General features: G+C 37.6%; 1 protein-coding gene across 2 annotated transcripts in view; it reads left to right on the top strand.

Annotated features, from left to right (window-relative positions):
- Positions 1-15,772, top strand: part of SPATS2 (spermatogenesis associated serine rich 2) — a 138,752-nt gene that overhangs the window by 59,194 nt on the left and 63,786 nt on the right. For both annotated transcript variants that reach the window (XM_007179303.3, XM_007179304.3), the window contains exon 2: positions 3,342-3,612. In XM_007179303.3, the coding sequence (XP_007179365.1) occupies positions 3,588-3,612 (25 nt within the window). In that variant the 5' untranslated portion in view covers positions 3,342-3,587. The remainder of the gene's footprint in view (positions 1-3,341; positions 3,613-15,772) is intronic.

Raw genomic sequence — 15,772 nt, 5'->3', positions numbered from 1 at the left:
TCTTTCTTTTCATTCTATTTAATCTTATTCATTCTTTTTTTTTTAAATAAATTTATTTATTTATTTATTTATTTATTTATTTTTGGCTGCATTGGGTCTTTGTTGCTGCGCGAGGGCTTTCTCTAGTTGCGGCGAGCGGGGGCTACTCTTCATTGCAGTGTGTGGGCTTCTCACTGTGGTGGCTTCTCTTGTTGCGGAGCACGGGCTCTAGGCACGCGTGCTTCAGTAGTTGTGGCACGCGGGCTCAGTAGTTGTGACTCGCGGGCTGTAGAGCACAGGCTCAGTAGTTGTGGTACGTGGGTTTAGTTGCTCCGCGGCATGTGGGGACTAGGGCTCGAACCTGTGTCCCCTGCATTGGCAGGCGGATTCTTAACCACTGCGCCACCAGGGAAGCCCCTATTCTTATTCATTCTTTCACTTATTTCCTAGCTCTTATTTTATTGTATCTAAATTCTTTTTTTAAAAATTTATTTGTTTTATTTATTTATTTTTTTGGCCGCATTGAGTCTTCATTGCTGCGCGCGGGCTTTCTCTAGTTGCGGCGAGTGGGGGCTACTCTTCGTTGCGGTGCGTGGGCTTCTCATTGCAGTGGCTTCTCTTTTTGTGGAGCACAGGCTGTAGGCGTGCGGGCTTCAGCAGTTGTGGCATGAGGGCTCAGTAGTTGTGGCTCACGGGCTCTAGAGCGTGGGCTCAGTAGTTGTGGCGCACGGGCTTAGTTGCTCCGTGGCATGTGGGATCTTTGCAGACCAGGGCTCGAACCCATGTCCCCAGCATTGCCAGGCAGATTCTTAACCACTGCGCCACCAGGGAAGCCCTGTATCTAAATTCTTATTTGAAGTATTCAAATAAGTATTCAAGGGAGAATCTCTTTTGGTTTTGCGGGATTAGATTGTTTTCCAGGTTGGGTTCTTCATCTGCTGCGTAGTAATTTCTTCTCTCTCATTGTCTTTCTCTTTTGTTATTGGAGATTTGATAGTTGCTGTGTCATTTTTATTGATCTTCTTTATGTTTTATGTGGAACAGTTCTGTTTATACCTTTTGTTTGACAGAGATCGTTGAAATATCCTTGATATGTTTCCCACCTAATTTGAGACCTATCCCCACCCAATCTTGCTTATCAACTATGGTTAGTGGTTGATTGTTGCTTTCATCCTTTTTTCAAGCTAAGGGCATGAAGGTAGAGAAGAGCTTGCCATTGAAGAGTTTAATCATTTTTGATGATTTGAATTCTGTTCTTTTTTCTAAAATCTCATAAAATGTTTTCTATCAAGCCTACTTTATCCAGTGGTAAATTCCATGTATTAACATAAGCTTTGGCAGATTCTCCCAATGTGGCTTAATGCCCTGGAAGATGGCAAGCCCCAGAGGTTCAGCCTCCTTTTCCTGAGGTCCCATAGTGGTTTATAGAGTTTTGTGAGGTTTTTTCCACACTGTGCGGCTTGCGGGATCTCAATTCCCTGATCAGTGATTGAACCTGGGCCCATGGCAGTGAAAGCGCAGAGTCCTAACCACTGGACCACCAGGGAATGCCCTAAGAGGCTCTTACTCTTGATGGATTTTTTTTTTTAAACTTACCCATGACTATCCCTTTCATTCTCCTTCTTCCACATTGGAAAGTATTTCATATAAGGTCACTCTCATTTCCTTCTTGGGTTGCATTTTGTAAAATGTTTATCCTATCAGGTGTCCAGGTATAAGAGTTCTATGATCCTCCTCCTGCTTTCTTTACCCAGAAATCTTGGACATGTATTTTTATTTATTTATTTATTTATTTATTTATTTATTTATTCATTCATTTATTATTTGGCTGCGTTGGGTCTTCGTTGCTGCACACAGGCTTTCTCTAGTTGCAGCAAGCGGGAGCTACTCTTGGTTGTGGTGCGTGGGCTTCTCACTACGGTGGCTTCTCTTGTTGTGGAGCACGGGCTCTAGGCACGTGGGCTTCAGTAGTTGTGGGACACGGGCTTCAGTAGTTGTGGCACACAGGCTCAGTAGTTGTGGTTCGTGGGCTCTAGAGCGCAGGCTCCGTAGTTGTGGCGTGTGGACTTATTTGCTCAACGGTATGTGGGATCTTCCCAGACCAGGGCTCGAACCCGTGTCCCCTGCATTGGCAGGCGGATTCTTAACCACTGCCCCACCAGGGAAGTCCCTGGGCATGTATTTTTTAAATGTTCAGTAATATGGGAGAAAAAACATTTGTATCTTTGTAACTTATAAAAGCTTTCTGTAGTATTGACTAATCCAAATTTTGATGTTTCAGTTTTCCTTATTAAATTAAATTCCCCTTATCCTCTCCTCTCCCCACTCACCCCCTCCCCACCCTAAGTGTCTTGCAACTATATGTGAGCTGGGAAACCTGAGGAGCAGTTAGATAAAGGAAATTCTAGAAGAAGAGAAAAGACCCTTGATTTGGACAGGAAGAGCAGGTGGTAAGAGAGATCTTAGGGAATGATAAGAAGTAATTATTTTAGTCTGTGAAGCAGAGATGGGGATAAGATTTTTTTTTATATCTTATTGGAGTATAATTGCTTTACAATGTTGTGTTAGTTTCTTCTGCACAACAAAGTGAATCAGCTATAAGTATACATATATCCCCATGTCCCCTCCCTCTTGCATCTCCCTCCCACCATCCCTATCCCACCCCTCTAGGTGGTCACAGAGCATCAAGCTGATCTCCCTGTGCGATGCAGCAGCTTCCCACTAGCTATCCATTTTACATTTGGTAGTGTATTTATGTCAGTGCTACTCTCACACTTTGTCCCAGCTTCCCCTTCCCCCCTCCACGTCCTCAAGTCCATTCTCTACATCTGCGTCTTTATTCCTGCCCTGCCACTAGGTTCATCAGTACCGTTTTTTTAGACTTCATATATGTGCATTAGCATACGGTATTTGTTTTTCTCTTTCTGACTTACTTCACTCTGTATGGCAGACTCTAGGTCCATCCACCTATTACGTTCCTTTTTATGGACACTTAGGTTGGGGATAAGATTTTGAGTTAGATACAAGCTAAGAAGAATAAGAAAACATGCTTTCTGAACTAAGAAGATGGTTTGATTCTAAGATTAAAGTTTCTTAAAGAGCAAAATATTGCCTTTTTTTTAAGGTTTACAGTGATTTCTTATTTTTTGAGAAACTTTTTTTAAATTGAAGTATAGTTGATTTAAAATGTTGTGTTAATTAAAATATTGCTTTTTACAACTGTATTCTTTCTAGAGTACTTTCTTTTAATAACTAGTTTCATTTAGAAAAAGTATAAAATAAAGCCTGTGGATATCTCTTAGAAATTTTGTACAACTGTTACTGTAATAGTGAATATGTGTGTGTGTGTGTTTTCCCCCCAGAATCTCCCTGGAAAAAGAGACATGAATGTCTGCAATGATATTTCCTGACAAGAAGTTGATACGAGAGAAGAAAAGGAGACCAACAGCTAGTGAACAGAATTTCGAATAACCAGGATTTTTATATTTATCACCTCCAACTACAGCCTTCTGTTGCCTGTTTTTAAATCAGAGATCACTACAATCAGAACCAAGACAAGGCAAAAGGATACTTTTCTTCTGTATTTTTTGAGATTAAAAAAACCTGAAATGTCCAGGAAACAAAGCCAGAAGGGTAAGATTCCATGTGGGCATAAATTGTTAAAAGCATAGTTGTGGAGTAATGATCACCATTTCTATCTGTACATAGTTTTGAGTGATGTTATGCTTTTCCTCACCTAGTGCAGTACTACTGATAGTTATAACTTATCTTTCTGTCATGACTGCAATTAATTTTAGAAGAGTATGGAACATTCACAGCTTTATCTGTTGTGCCTTTAACTACCTAAGGATTTGTGGATATTAGATTATAGCTTTTTGTGTTACTAGTTTGGGAATTAATTCATATAACAGTTCCTTTTCTACTCTTATAAACTTATTAATATACTTTTAGGAAAGCCAAATGCATCTTGAAAGTGCACTTTTTGGAGAGTGAACATATGTTATAAGGGGTAGGAGATAACTTACTACAGGATATTCTATATCCTGTGAGTTGATGTTTCTTCGGAGGCAGGAAATGAAGCAAGAGTAAATGCTTCTAGTCATCGATTCCTTCTTTAGCTTTCCTTCCGGGATTATGACTCTAGCTTTTTGTATAAAGTAAAATATAAGTTGCAAAGAGTCGAGAAATATCAAGAGTAGTTATAAGGAGGAAGGGACAACAAAGACTATGAAGTCACTTTTTCAGCTTTCCAAGAATAGCTGCGAAAATGTAAAGGGATACATAGCACTAGAACTGTCACACGTAACTGGAATATGTTTGTTAAAAGAATGACCATAGCTATCCTGGATTTTTTTCCCCTCACTCAATTTAATTTTCAATTTAAAGTCAATGTTTTTTAATTCAAAACAAAGCTGTGGACCCAGGTCTCACGTGTTAAATATGAAGGAAATGTTTAAAAAAAATTTTTTTTAATTGAGTAGAGTTTATTTACAATGTTGTGTTAGTGTCAAGTGTACAGCAAAGTGATTCAGGTATATACAGACACATGCACACGCACACCCACTATTCTTTTCCATTAGGTTGTTATAAGATATTAAGTATAGTTCCCTGTGCTATAATTAGGTCCTGTTGTTTACCTGTTTTATAGGTATAGTAGTGTGTATCTGTTAATCCCAAACTCCTAATTTATCTCTCCCCACCACTATCCCCTTTGGTAACCATAAGTTAGTTTTCTATGTATGTGAGTCTTTTTTGTTTTGTAAATAAGTTCATTGTATCATTTTTTTAGATTCTACATATAAGTGATATCATATGCTATTTGTCTTTCTCTGACTTACTTTACTTAGTATGATAATCTCTAGGTCCATCCATGTTGCTGCAAATGACATTATTTCATTCTTTTTTTATGGCTGAGTAGTATTCCATTGTGTGTGTGTGTGTGTGTGTATCACATCTTTTTTATCCATTCATCTGTTGATGGACATTTAGGTTGAAGGAAATGCTTTTAAACTTAATTTTGACTGGCCAAATCAAAAATCTCATTATAAGAAAACAATACACCAGAGCTGCTTGTGGTTTTGAAAGCTGTAGTTTCATTGTATAGAAAACCTGTATAAAGAAAATCTGAGATCTAAGGAATGGTTAGATTACTAAAGAAGCTGAAATCTTCTGTGGAGTGAGATTTATCAACTGAAAAGTTTTTAAAATTTCATCTAAAAAGTTTAGCATTTAATTTTTCCTAAAAAAGTTAACTTCAGATTGCTTTGACCTTTTAAAAACTATAGAGTCTTTGTTTATTTCATGCCTGTGTTGTTCCAGAGCTATAAAAAAGTATCATTGCTTTCTATAACTGCTATCCAGTTGCTGTAAAATGAATATAAATTTTAGATCACATCATAGGCATTAAGTGCTAACAAATTTCGATTGAACATAGCCTAGATTTACACTTAGTTGAAACAAAAGAAAGCTTATATGTTGTTAGGACTTTCTCTGAAACAAATATATACATACATATAACTGATATTTGAACCCCCCAAAATACAAAATACTTATAAAATTCTATCTCATTTAATTCATTTATATATTTAAAATTTCATTGTTTTGGGTTTTATTAGTCCAAATAATTATACTGACTTTATCAGCTTAGTTAAAATACATTAAAAAGATAGATACTATGGTAGTTTCTGTTCTCTAGTGACAACTCATTTACTAAGTGTCATTTTGTAATGAGTTATGTTTTTATTCCACAGTAGACTATGTTTCCATATTTTCCTATATCAGTAGTACTGGTAAATTTCTTATTTAATGAAATATTTAGTGGAGTTAAACTTGTATGGCTTAAATTAAGGTCAATTTCAGCTGCAGCTATTGATTGCTCCAAGCCTTTTAGCCAACACCTAGCAGAAGTCAGTTAGATCAGTGCTTCTCAAAGTATGATCTGTGAACTAGAGAAATATTTTAAAATGGAGAGTGTTTAGAAAGTTTTTTTTTTTTTGATGTGGACCATTTTTAAAGTCTTTATTGAATTTATCACAATATTGCTTCTGTTTTATGTCTTGTTTTTTTGGCCACGAGGCATATGGGATCTTAGCTCCCCGACCAGGGATTGAACCAGCACCCCCTGTATTGGAAGGTGAAGTCCCAACCACTGGACCGCCAGGGAAGTCCCTAGAAACTCTTTTATAGTGATTTGACAGTGCTGTAACATCCAAACCCTTTCAAAACAGTTTTATTGAGTTATAATTTAAATACTATAAAATTCATCGATTATAAATGGTCAATGTTATTATTTTTAGTAAAAAAAAATTTTTTTGGCCTCGCCGCGAGGCTTACAGGATCTTAGTTCCCCGACCAGGGACTGAACCCAGGCCCTCGGCAGTGAAAGCACCGAGTCCTAACCACTGGACTGCTAGGGAATATCCTGTTTTTAGTAAATTTATGCAGTTGTGCAACCATCACCACAATCCTATTTTAAAACACCTTCCTCACCCCCAAAAGTTTACTCTTACCTGTTTACAATCAATTCCTGCTTTCAACCCCAGGCAAACACTGATCTACTTTCTGTGTCTTTAGTTTTGCCTTTTCTAGAGATTTCATATAAACAGATTAATACAGTACGGTTTTGTGTCTGGTTTCTTTCACTTAGTGCAATGTTTTTGAGGTTCCTTAATGTTTTTTAATGTATCAGTAGCTTGCCCCTTTTTACTGCTGAGTAGCATTAAGGTATAAAAAGGAAAAACCCTGTTTCTTTTTACACTCTGCTACTCATGATGTTTGTGTGACCAGAAGTGTGGATGTTTTTCCCACGTTGACCAATTCTCTGATACCAGCTGGGTGTCCCTACAATCCAATTCAATTCTGACACTGTCTACTTGGAGTTAGTGTTAGATCCCACAGGTTAAGGGCTCAGTCCCTCAAGACTGCTCCCACTTCAGACACCAATCACGAGTAGTGGATTCCCAAGTTATCCACCCCTCTGTCCAACTTGGCTACAAACGGGTGGTTTCCACGACCCCCTCCTCAGGTTCAGTAATTTGCTATAATGCTCACAGAACTCAGGGAAACACTTACTACTTTTACTGGTTTATATACATAAAAGAGAAAGTGATAAAGAATACAGATGAACAGCCAGATGAAGAGGTATATAGGGTGAGGTCTGGAAGGGTCCCCAGTGCAGGAGCTTCTGTCTCCACGAAGTTGAGGTGTACTACCCTTCTAGCACATGGATGGGTTCACTAACCTGGAAGCTCTCTGAACCCCATACTTCAGAGATTTTTTTCAAGGTTTCATCACATAAATGTTATTGAGTATTATTAACTCATCTCTAACTCCTCTCTTTTCCCTTACCCAACGGATGGGGGTGGGGCTGAAAGTTCCAAGCCTTAATCATGGCTTGATCTTTCTGGTGACCATGCCCCCGTCCTGAAGCTGTCCAGGAACCCACCAAGTTGCTTCATTAGAACTAGAGACGCTCCTATCACCCAGTAAATTTCAAGGCATTTATGATCTCTTAGGAACTGGAGTCAAATACCAAATATTAGAACAAAAGATGCTCCTAGCACCTTTATTGCTTAGGGAGTTACAAAGGTTTTAGGAGTACTAGCCAGGAGCTGGGGATGAAGACCAAAATATTTATTTCTTATTATACTACAGTATCACAGGTTATATCACATTTTGTTTCTCCATTTACCAGTAGATTATTCATTTGGATTATTTCCAGTCTTGACTATTATGAATAATTATAGATCATGAACATTTGCTTACAAGTCTTTGTGTGGACATATGTTTTTGTTTCTCTTGGGGAAACACCTTGGAGCACAATTGGTTAATTTTCAAAGAAATTGCCATGCCGGACTGTTTTCCAAAGTGGCTGACCATTTTATAATCCCACCAGCCATAAATGTTGGTTTTGGACGCTTCATATCCTTGCCAACACTTGGTATGGTGTCTTTTTTATTATAGCTATTTTACTAGGTGTGTACTGATATTTCATTGTGGTTTTGATTTGTACTTCCTTAATGACTAATAATGTTGACTGTTTCTTCATGTGATTATTAACCATTTGTGTATCTTTTTGGGTGAAACGTCTATTTAAATTCTTTATTCATTTTTACAAATTGGGTTGTAGGTCTTCTTCCCCCCCCACACAAATTTTTTTTTATTGAGGTATAGTTGATTTATAATATTATATAAATTTCAGGTGTACAACATAGTGATTCACAATTTTTAAAGGTTATACTCCATTTATAGTTGTAAGAATTTTTTATTCTGAATACAAGTCCATTATCAGGTACATGATTTGCAAATATATTTATATATTTTCTCAATCTGTGATTTGTTTTTTCATTTTCTTAATGGTGTCTTGCCCCCACCCCCGCACCATGTGGCTTGTGGGATCTTAGTTCCCCCGACGAGGGGGCGAACCCGGTCCCTCGGCAGTGAAAGCGCAGAGTCCTAACTACTGGACCGCCAGGGAATTCCCAATGGTGTCTTTTTAAAAGTGAAAGTTTTTAATTTTGATAAAACCCAGTTTATCTTTTCTTAAAGTATAGTATGATAAGTAAGGTGTAGGGTAAATCCTCCAACCTTTTTTCCCCCAAAGCTTTATTGGCTATCCTGGTTTCTTCATGTTTCCTTGGAAATTTAGAATCAGCTTGTCAACTCGTACAAAAATATCTGCTTGGAATCTGATAGAGATTGCACTAATCAATTGATCAATTTGTGGAGAATTGTTATCTTAACAATAGTGAGTCTTTCAATTCATGAATGTAGCATATCTCTACATTTATTTAGATCTTACTTTCTCTCCGTAATGTCTTATAGATTTAGGCGCAGACCTTGCAGTTCCTTTTTTGAGTTTATTCCTAAGTAATTTATTCTTTTTTTTTTTTTGGTTGCACCAGGTCTTAGTTGCAGCAGGTAGGCTCCTTAGTTGCAGCTCGCCGGCTCCTTAGTTGTGGCGCACGAAATCTTAGTTGAGGCATGCATATGGGATCTAGTTCCCTGACCAGGGCTTGAACCCGTGTCCCCTGAATTGGAAGTCGGATTCTTAACCACTGCGCCACCAGGGAAGTCCCAGTAATTTATTCTTTTTGATGCTGTTGTGAATGGGACATTTGATTTTTGTTGTTGTTAAACTCACTTATTAGTTCAAGTAGTTTTTAGTAGATAACTTAGATTTTCAATATATAATGCTATGTCCTCTGTAAATAAAGTTCGTTTTCCTCCTCTCCTCCATTCTAGATGACTGTAATTTCTTTTTTCTTGCCTTTTGCATGGGCTTGAACTTCCAGTACATTGTTGCAAAGAAGTGTGAGGGCAGGCATCTTTGTCTTGTTCTCACTCTTGAGGAGAAGCATTTAGTCTTTTACCATTAAGTATGATGTTACCTGTAGGTTTTTCCTAGATGCCCTTTATCAGTTTGAAGAAGTTCCTCTCTCTTCTTACCTTGCACCTTGCTGAGTTTTTACATGAATGGGTATTGGGATTTTGTCAGATGTTTTTTTATGCATCTATTTCAGTGGTTCTCAAACAGGGATGATTTTGCTGCCTAGGGGATATTTGGCAATGTCTGGAGACATTTTTAGTGGTCACAGCTTGGGGCTAGGGTTCTATTGGCATCTAGTGGATTTAGGTCTAGGATGCTGTAAACATTCTGCACTACACAGGACAGCTCTACACAACAAAGATGTGCTTGTCTTTATTTAAAGTGTCAATACCGCTGAAGTTGAGAAACTCTGATCTATTGTTATGATCATGCGTTTTTGCCCTTTATTTATATAGAGCATTATATTAATTAATTTTCATATGTTAAACCAATTCTGCATTCCTGGTATGAATCCTACTTGGTCATAGTATATATCTTTTTTTATGTTACTGGTTTCTGTTTGCTAATACTTTGTCATAGATTTCTACACCTGTATTCATGAGAAATATTAGTCTGTAGTTTTCCATTCTTGTGATGTGTTTGTCTAGTATATGATTCGTTCTGGAGAATATGCTATGTGTGCTTTAAAAGAATGTGTATTGATTTGTTGTTGGGTGGAGTGTTCCATCTATGTCAGTTAGGTTGGGTGATCATGATGTTCAAGTCATTTATATCCTTACTAATTTTCTGTTTAGTTGTTCTGTCATTTACTAAGAGAAAAGTATAGAAATCTTCAGCTATAATTGTTGAATTGTGTATTGTTCCTTTCTATTCTGTCAGTTTTTAATTCACATATTTTACGACTCTGTTATTAAGTGTATATAGATTAATAATTGTTATATTCTGCTGATGTATTGATTTTCTTATCATTACAAAATGTTCTTTTTTATCTCTAGTAATAGTTTTTATCTTTAAAGTTTTAGTTTTTCTGCTAGTAATATAGCTGTTCCAGCTCTCTTACAGTTACTGTTTGCAGGGAATATATTTTTCATCCTTTTACTTTCAATCTTTTTGTGTCTTGGAGTCTAAGGGGTGTCTCTTGTAGGCACCATATAGTTAGATCTTGCTTTTTATCTAGTCTAACAACTCTACCTTTTGATTATTTAGTCCTTCACATTTAAAGTATTTATCAGTATGATTGGGTTTATGCCTGCCATCTGTTGTTTTCTATATGTCTCATTTTTATTCCTTTGTTACTCCTTTATTTCCTTCCTTTGTGTTAAACATATTTTTTAGTGTGTTTTAATTCCTCTGATTTTTTTTTTTTTTTTTTTTTGGCTGCGTTGGGTCTTCGTTGCTGCACGCGGGCTTTCTCTAGTTGCGGCGAGCAGGGGCTGCTCTTCATTGTGGTGCGCAGGCTTCTCATTGCAGAGGCTTCTCTTGTTGCAGAGCATGGGCTGTAGGTGCGCAGGTTTCAGTAGTTGCAGCACACAGGCTCGGTATTTGTGGCCCACGAGCTCAATAGTTGTGGCTCACAGGCTCTAGAGCACAGGCTCAGTAGTTGTGGTGTACGGGCTTAGTTGCTCTGCAGCATGTGGGTTCTTCCTGGACCAGGGATTGAACCCGTGTCCCTTGCATTGGCAGGCGGATTCTTAACCACTGTACCACCAGGGAAGTCCTTCCTCTGATTTTTTTAAAGCTATTTTAAAAATAGTTATTTTATTAGTGATTGCTCTAGGTTGCAATATGCACCTTTAACTTTCCACAAGCTACTTCAGGCTAATACTGACTTAATTCTGGTAAAATATAGTAACTTTGTTCTAGTATAGCCTCATTGCCTCTCCTCCTGTTTTGTTTTGTTTTGTTTTGTTTTATTCTTCTTTTTACAGGGTAATTTTATTTTATTTTGTTTTAAATTTTTATGGAGTATAGTTGATTTACAATGTTAGTTTCAGGTATACAGCAAAGTGAATCAGTTATACATATACACTCTTTTTTTTTTTAAGAGATGTTACTCTTAATCTGAAAATAGTACTTCAAGACCAATAAGTACACGAATCATCTATTAAAAACATGGATAATATATTTAAAAAAGCAGTTCTCAGAAGATGAAAAGCAAATCATAAATAAACATATAACAAGCTAGTCAACCTCTTTTATACTCACAAAAAGAAACTGCTTAGCCCATGGGCTTTGCAAATGTTAAATGATATAACCCAGAATTTGAGAGGATGTGAAGAAACAGACTGTCTTGTTTTTACTGGCTAGACTGTGAATTGGTTACATCAGAAGAGTAGAAGCTTCCCGTGATCCTGAAAAGAGGCTTTTTTAAAAAATTGAGAGGATGTGAAGAAACAGACTGTCTTGTTCTTACTGGCTAGACTGTGGATTGGTTACATCAGTAGGGTAGAAACTTCCCATGATCCTGAAAAGAGGCTTTTTAAAAAATTAATCCTTCCCTACCAGATGAGGTAGGGAATCCTTCCCTATCCTACTGAATAATATATAAGCCCTAGTTTGTTGTCCAAACATTTATTTCTTTCTTATTTTTTTAAAAATGCAATGAAATAAATATGAGTTTCAAACAAGCCTGGGGAACTGGCTTCAAAACACATGCAAAGCCGTGCAAGAATCACAGCAACATTTATAATCAGTTGTTGCAGACATTACAACAAAAGCTGAGGCAAGACTCATCCTCAGAGGGCTGGAACCCAAGCCAGGCTTGTCACTTGTGACTTCCACCTTGGCCTGAGTGAAGATGTAGACACGTTGAGAATGAACAGAGTATTTTCAGTCAGAAAGACCTGAATTGGGGACCCATTTTCCCTCTCAATGGGAAATAATAATAGTTTCCTTTTTTAAAATTAATTAATTAATTAATTTGGTTGCACCGGGTCTTAGTTGCAGCAGGCAGGCTCCTTAGTTGCGGCAGGCATGCTCCTTAGTTGTGGTTCCAGGGCTCCTTAGTTGCAGCTTGCTGGCTCCTTAGTTGCGGCACGTGTAATAGTTTCTATTTCATAGCAGTGTTTGAAGTTCAAGAGATGACAGTGTACAGAAATAAGATATGCATATGTCATTTGTTTAGATATCATCTCATGAATAATACTATTTAACACAAAATATTTGGAGACACAGTTCTAAGGTTTATGTATATTACCTTGTTTAATTCCTCACAAAAATACCCTCTAACGTAGTTACTTTTCTTATCTCTATTCTACAAATGAGGAAACTGAGGCACGGGGATACTAAATTATTTCCCCAAAGCCTCAGAGCTACTAAGGACCAAATCTGGAATTTGGTGCCAGACTGCGATTTGGTATCCTTAAACAGTCTGCTATATTGCTTCACTTGCCAGGCTTACAATAATAGCTTCATAAACAGCTTAGCAAACTGCAGTTTCTCCTTCTGTTTTGTACTGTTATTTTCACATATATTATATCTATGTATGATATAACTATATATGATAATTATAACAATATCATGTTATTTATTGCTTTAAACAATCTTATACTTTTGGGAGAAATTTGGAGAAGAAAAGAGAAAAAAATATATACATAGTCTCTTTTTTTTTTAATTAATTAATTTATTTATTTATTTTTGCCTGTACTGGGTCTTCGTTGCAGCGTGCGGGCTTTCTCTAGTTGCGGCGAGTGGGGGCTACTCTTCGTTGCGGTGCGCAGGCTTCTCATTGTGGTGGCTTCTCTTGTTGTGGAGCACGGGCTCTAGGCGCGGGAGCTTCAGTAGTTGAGGCACACGGGCTCAGTAGTTGTGGCTCGCGGGCTCTAGAGCGCAGGCTCAGTAGTTGCAGTGCACGGGCTTAGTTGCTCCATGGCATGTGGAATCTTCCTGGACCAGGGCTCAGACCCGTGTCCCCTGCATTGGCAGGCGGATTCTTAACCACTGGGCCACCAGGGAAGTCCCCATAGTCTCTTATATTTACCCAACTATTTACCATTTTGAGTACCCTTAACTCCTTCCTCTGGACTTGAGTTCCTGTCTGGTTTTATTTCCTTTCAGCCTGAAGAATTTCCTTTAGTTTTTCTTGTAGGGCAGACCTGACAGGAATGGATTCTTTTAGCCTTTTTAAAACTCTGGAATGTTTGTATTTTAACCTTCATCTTTGAAGGATAGTTTTGCTGGATATAGACTTCTTCTTTGACATTTTTTTTTTCTTTTAGCACTTAGAATATGCCATTCCACTGAATATGTCATATTATTCTTTGTTTGTGATGAGTCATTTTTCTACTGTTACTGTTAAGATTTTCTCCTTGTCTTTAACAGTTTGACTGTCATACAGCTTGGTATGGCCCTTTTGGGAATTTCATCAAACGTTGGCCATAATTTCATCAAAAAAATTTTTTTTCTGCTCCTTTCACTCTCTCCTCTCCTGCTAGGAATCCTATTATATGTATAGTGGTAAGCTTGGTGTTATCCCACAGGTGACTGAGGCTCTGTTCATTTCTCTTGTTTTTTTTCTATTTTTCAGATTGTTTAATTTCTGTTGATTTCTTTTAAACTTCACTGATTCTTCTGCCATCTGAGATCTGCTATTAGGTCTATGTAGTAAGCTTTTCATTTGGGTATTGTATTTTCAGTTAGACTTTCTTTTTAGCTCCTTTTCATACTTTCTATTTCTCTATTGAGATTCTCTATTTGCTGAGTTGGTGTGACCATATTTTCCTTTAATTCTTTGAATATATTTATATTAACTGTTTTGAAGTCTTTGTTAAGTGCACCAACTGAGCCCTCTCAGAATAAGTTTCTATTGACAGGTGTTTGGGTTTTTTCCTGTATATGAGTGAATCTTTCTTTTCTTAAAGCTTTTTTAAAAAGTGGATAGTTTAGATAATATATAGTGTTAACTCTGGATTGGTATTAATTTTCTGAGGGTATTTAAAGAATTAGTCTGGACTTAAAACTGAAGAATCTACCTCCTCCATGTGTACAGCCACTAATATATCTGCACATTTTTAAATTCTAATTTTTATTTTTTAGCTTTGTTTTTTTAGGGGTTGTCCCTGTGTCTGCAATGTTTAGTGCTCAGCCAATGATTTGGACCAAGGTTGTGCTCAAACATCTCAAACCTATAGACTCTTATCCTCTGCTGATCTATGTGGGTTGGGGAGCACATTCAAAATTCAGACAGTTCTCAATTTTGCTTTGACTTTTACTTTCCACTGGTCTCCCCTGTACATGTACAAAGTTTCTCATTTAGTTAGGGATGTGTAGAAAGTTTATCCAGCTTTTCTTTCTTCCGTTTTTTTTTTTTTTTTTTTTTTTTGGCTGCACCATGTGGCTTGCAGGATATCAGGTCCCCAACCTGGGATGGAACCTAGGCCCTCTGTAGTGAAAGCATGGAGTCCTAACCACTGGACCGGCAGGGAATTCCCTATCTAGCTTTTCTATGGCTCTTTCATTTCCAGGATTTCCCTGTTAAATTTCCCATTTGTTTACCACTCAGTCAACCAAGACTCCAGCTTCAGAGTAGCAAAGCAGCAAGTTTTTCTATTCATTTCCTACTGAGTTCTGCACTTGAGCTGATGGAGCTGTGAGGTTTTGCCCTCCTCTCCAGATCAAGGTAGCTTTCTTTGGCAGTAAAGCTGCTGATTTTCATGGTTTGCCCTGCCCTGATAAAGCTATTGTTCCCCAGGGAGCTGGAGATAGGAGAATGGGAGCAGTCCTAGGCAAGAAGGGTACAGACTCCACTGTTTTGACATAAGGCCCTAGCAGGTTCTCAGTAATTTGTTGTGTGCCTTTGGTTGATTTCCATAGCCCTGAAATGGTTGTTTTTGGCAGTTTTGTTCAGTTTAATACTTGCATTTTAAGGAGAGGACTTGCTGCACCCCTCATGCCATCCTAGCCCTTCAGCCCGGTTTTATTGTATTTTATAAAAGCATTGGTCCTCAAAGGATTAGAAATTAAAACAACAACTAGTTCTTTATCATAGATTGTTTGACTAGCACTGAGTTAAGTAGTGGCAACAGAGAGTGGGCCTTTAGACCTTAAATGGTCTACTGGTTCATGTGGCTTATTAGTTAACTAGGTAAAAAATGTTTCTGCCAGAAATCTCCCGTGGGCCTTACCCTTGGTTTATGTATACTGTTTGTTGGACACCTAAATGTCGAAAATCACGAGATAAACAAAAGAACCTGTGAGTAGAACCCAAGGCAAATATTTGAGAACCTATCAGGTTTATAATGTGAATTTATAGTGGAATAGATATACATAACTTTTTACCTTTTCCTGACTGATCTCTGAATCCAGCACTGGATTATAGAAAGCCAACTCTAGGGGTAACCCAAGGTTGGGAATATAGGCTTAGTTGTGATTCCCACAGGTTACTAGTGTATCTTATGTTATTCCTAATTGGCCTTTAGAGACTAGAGAAGGGTGAGACCAAACGTAATTTTTTAAATATTTTAAGAG

The sequence above is a fragment of the Balaenoptera acutorostrata genome, chromosome 11, assembly GCF_949987535.1.
Source record: "Balaenoptera acutorostrata chromosome 11, mBalAcu1.1, whole genome shotgun sequence".
In the NCBI taxonomy this organism is placed as follows: Eukaryota; Metazoa; Chordata; class Mammalia; order Artiodactyla; family Balaenopteridae; genus Balaenoptera; species Balaenoptera acutorostrata.
The sequence above is the reverse complement of the archived record's forward strand: the minus strand, read 5'-3'. Positions and strand labels throughout refer to the sequence as shown.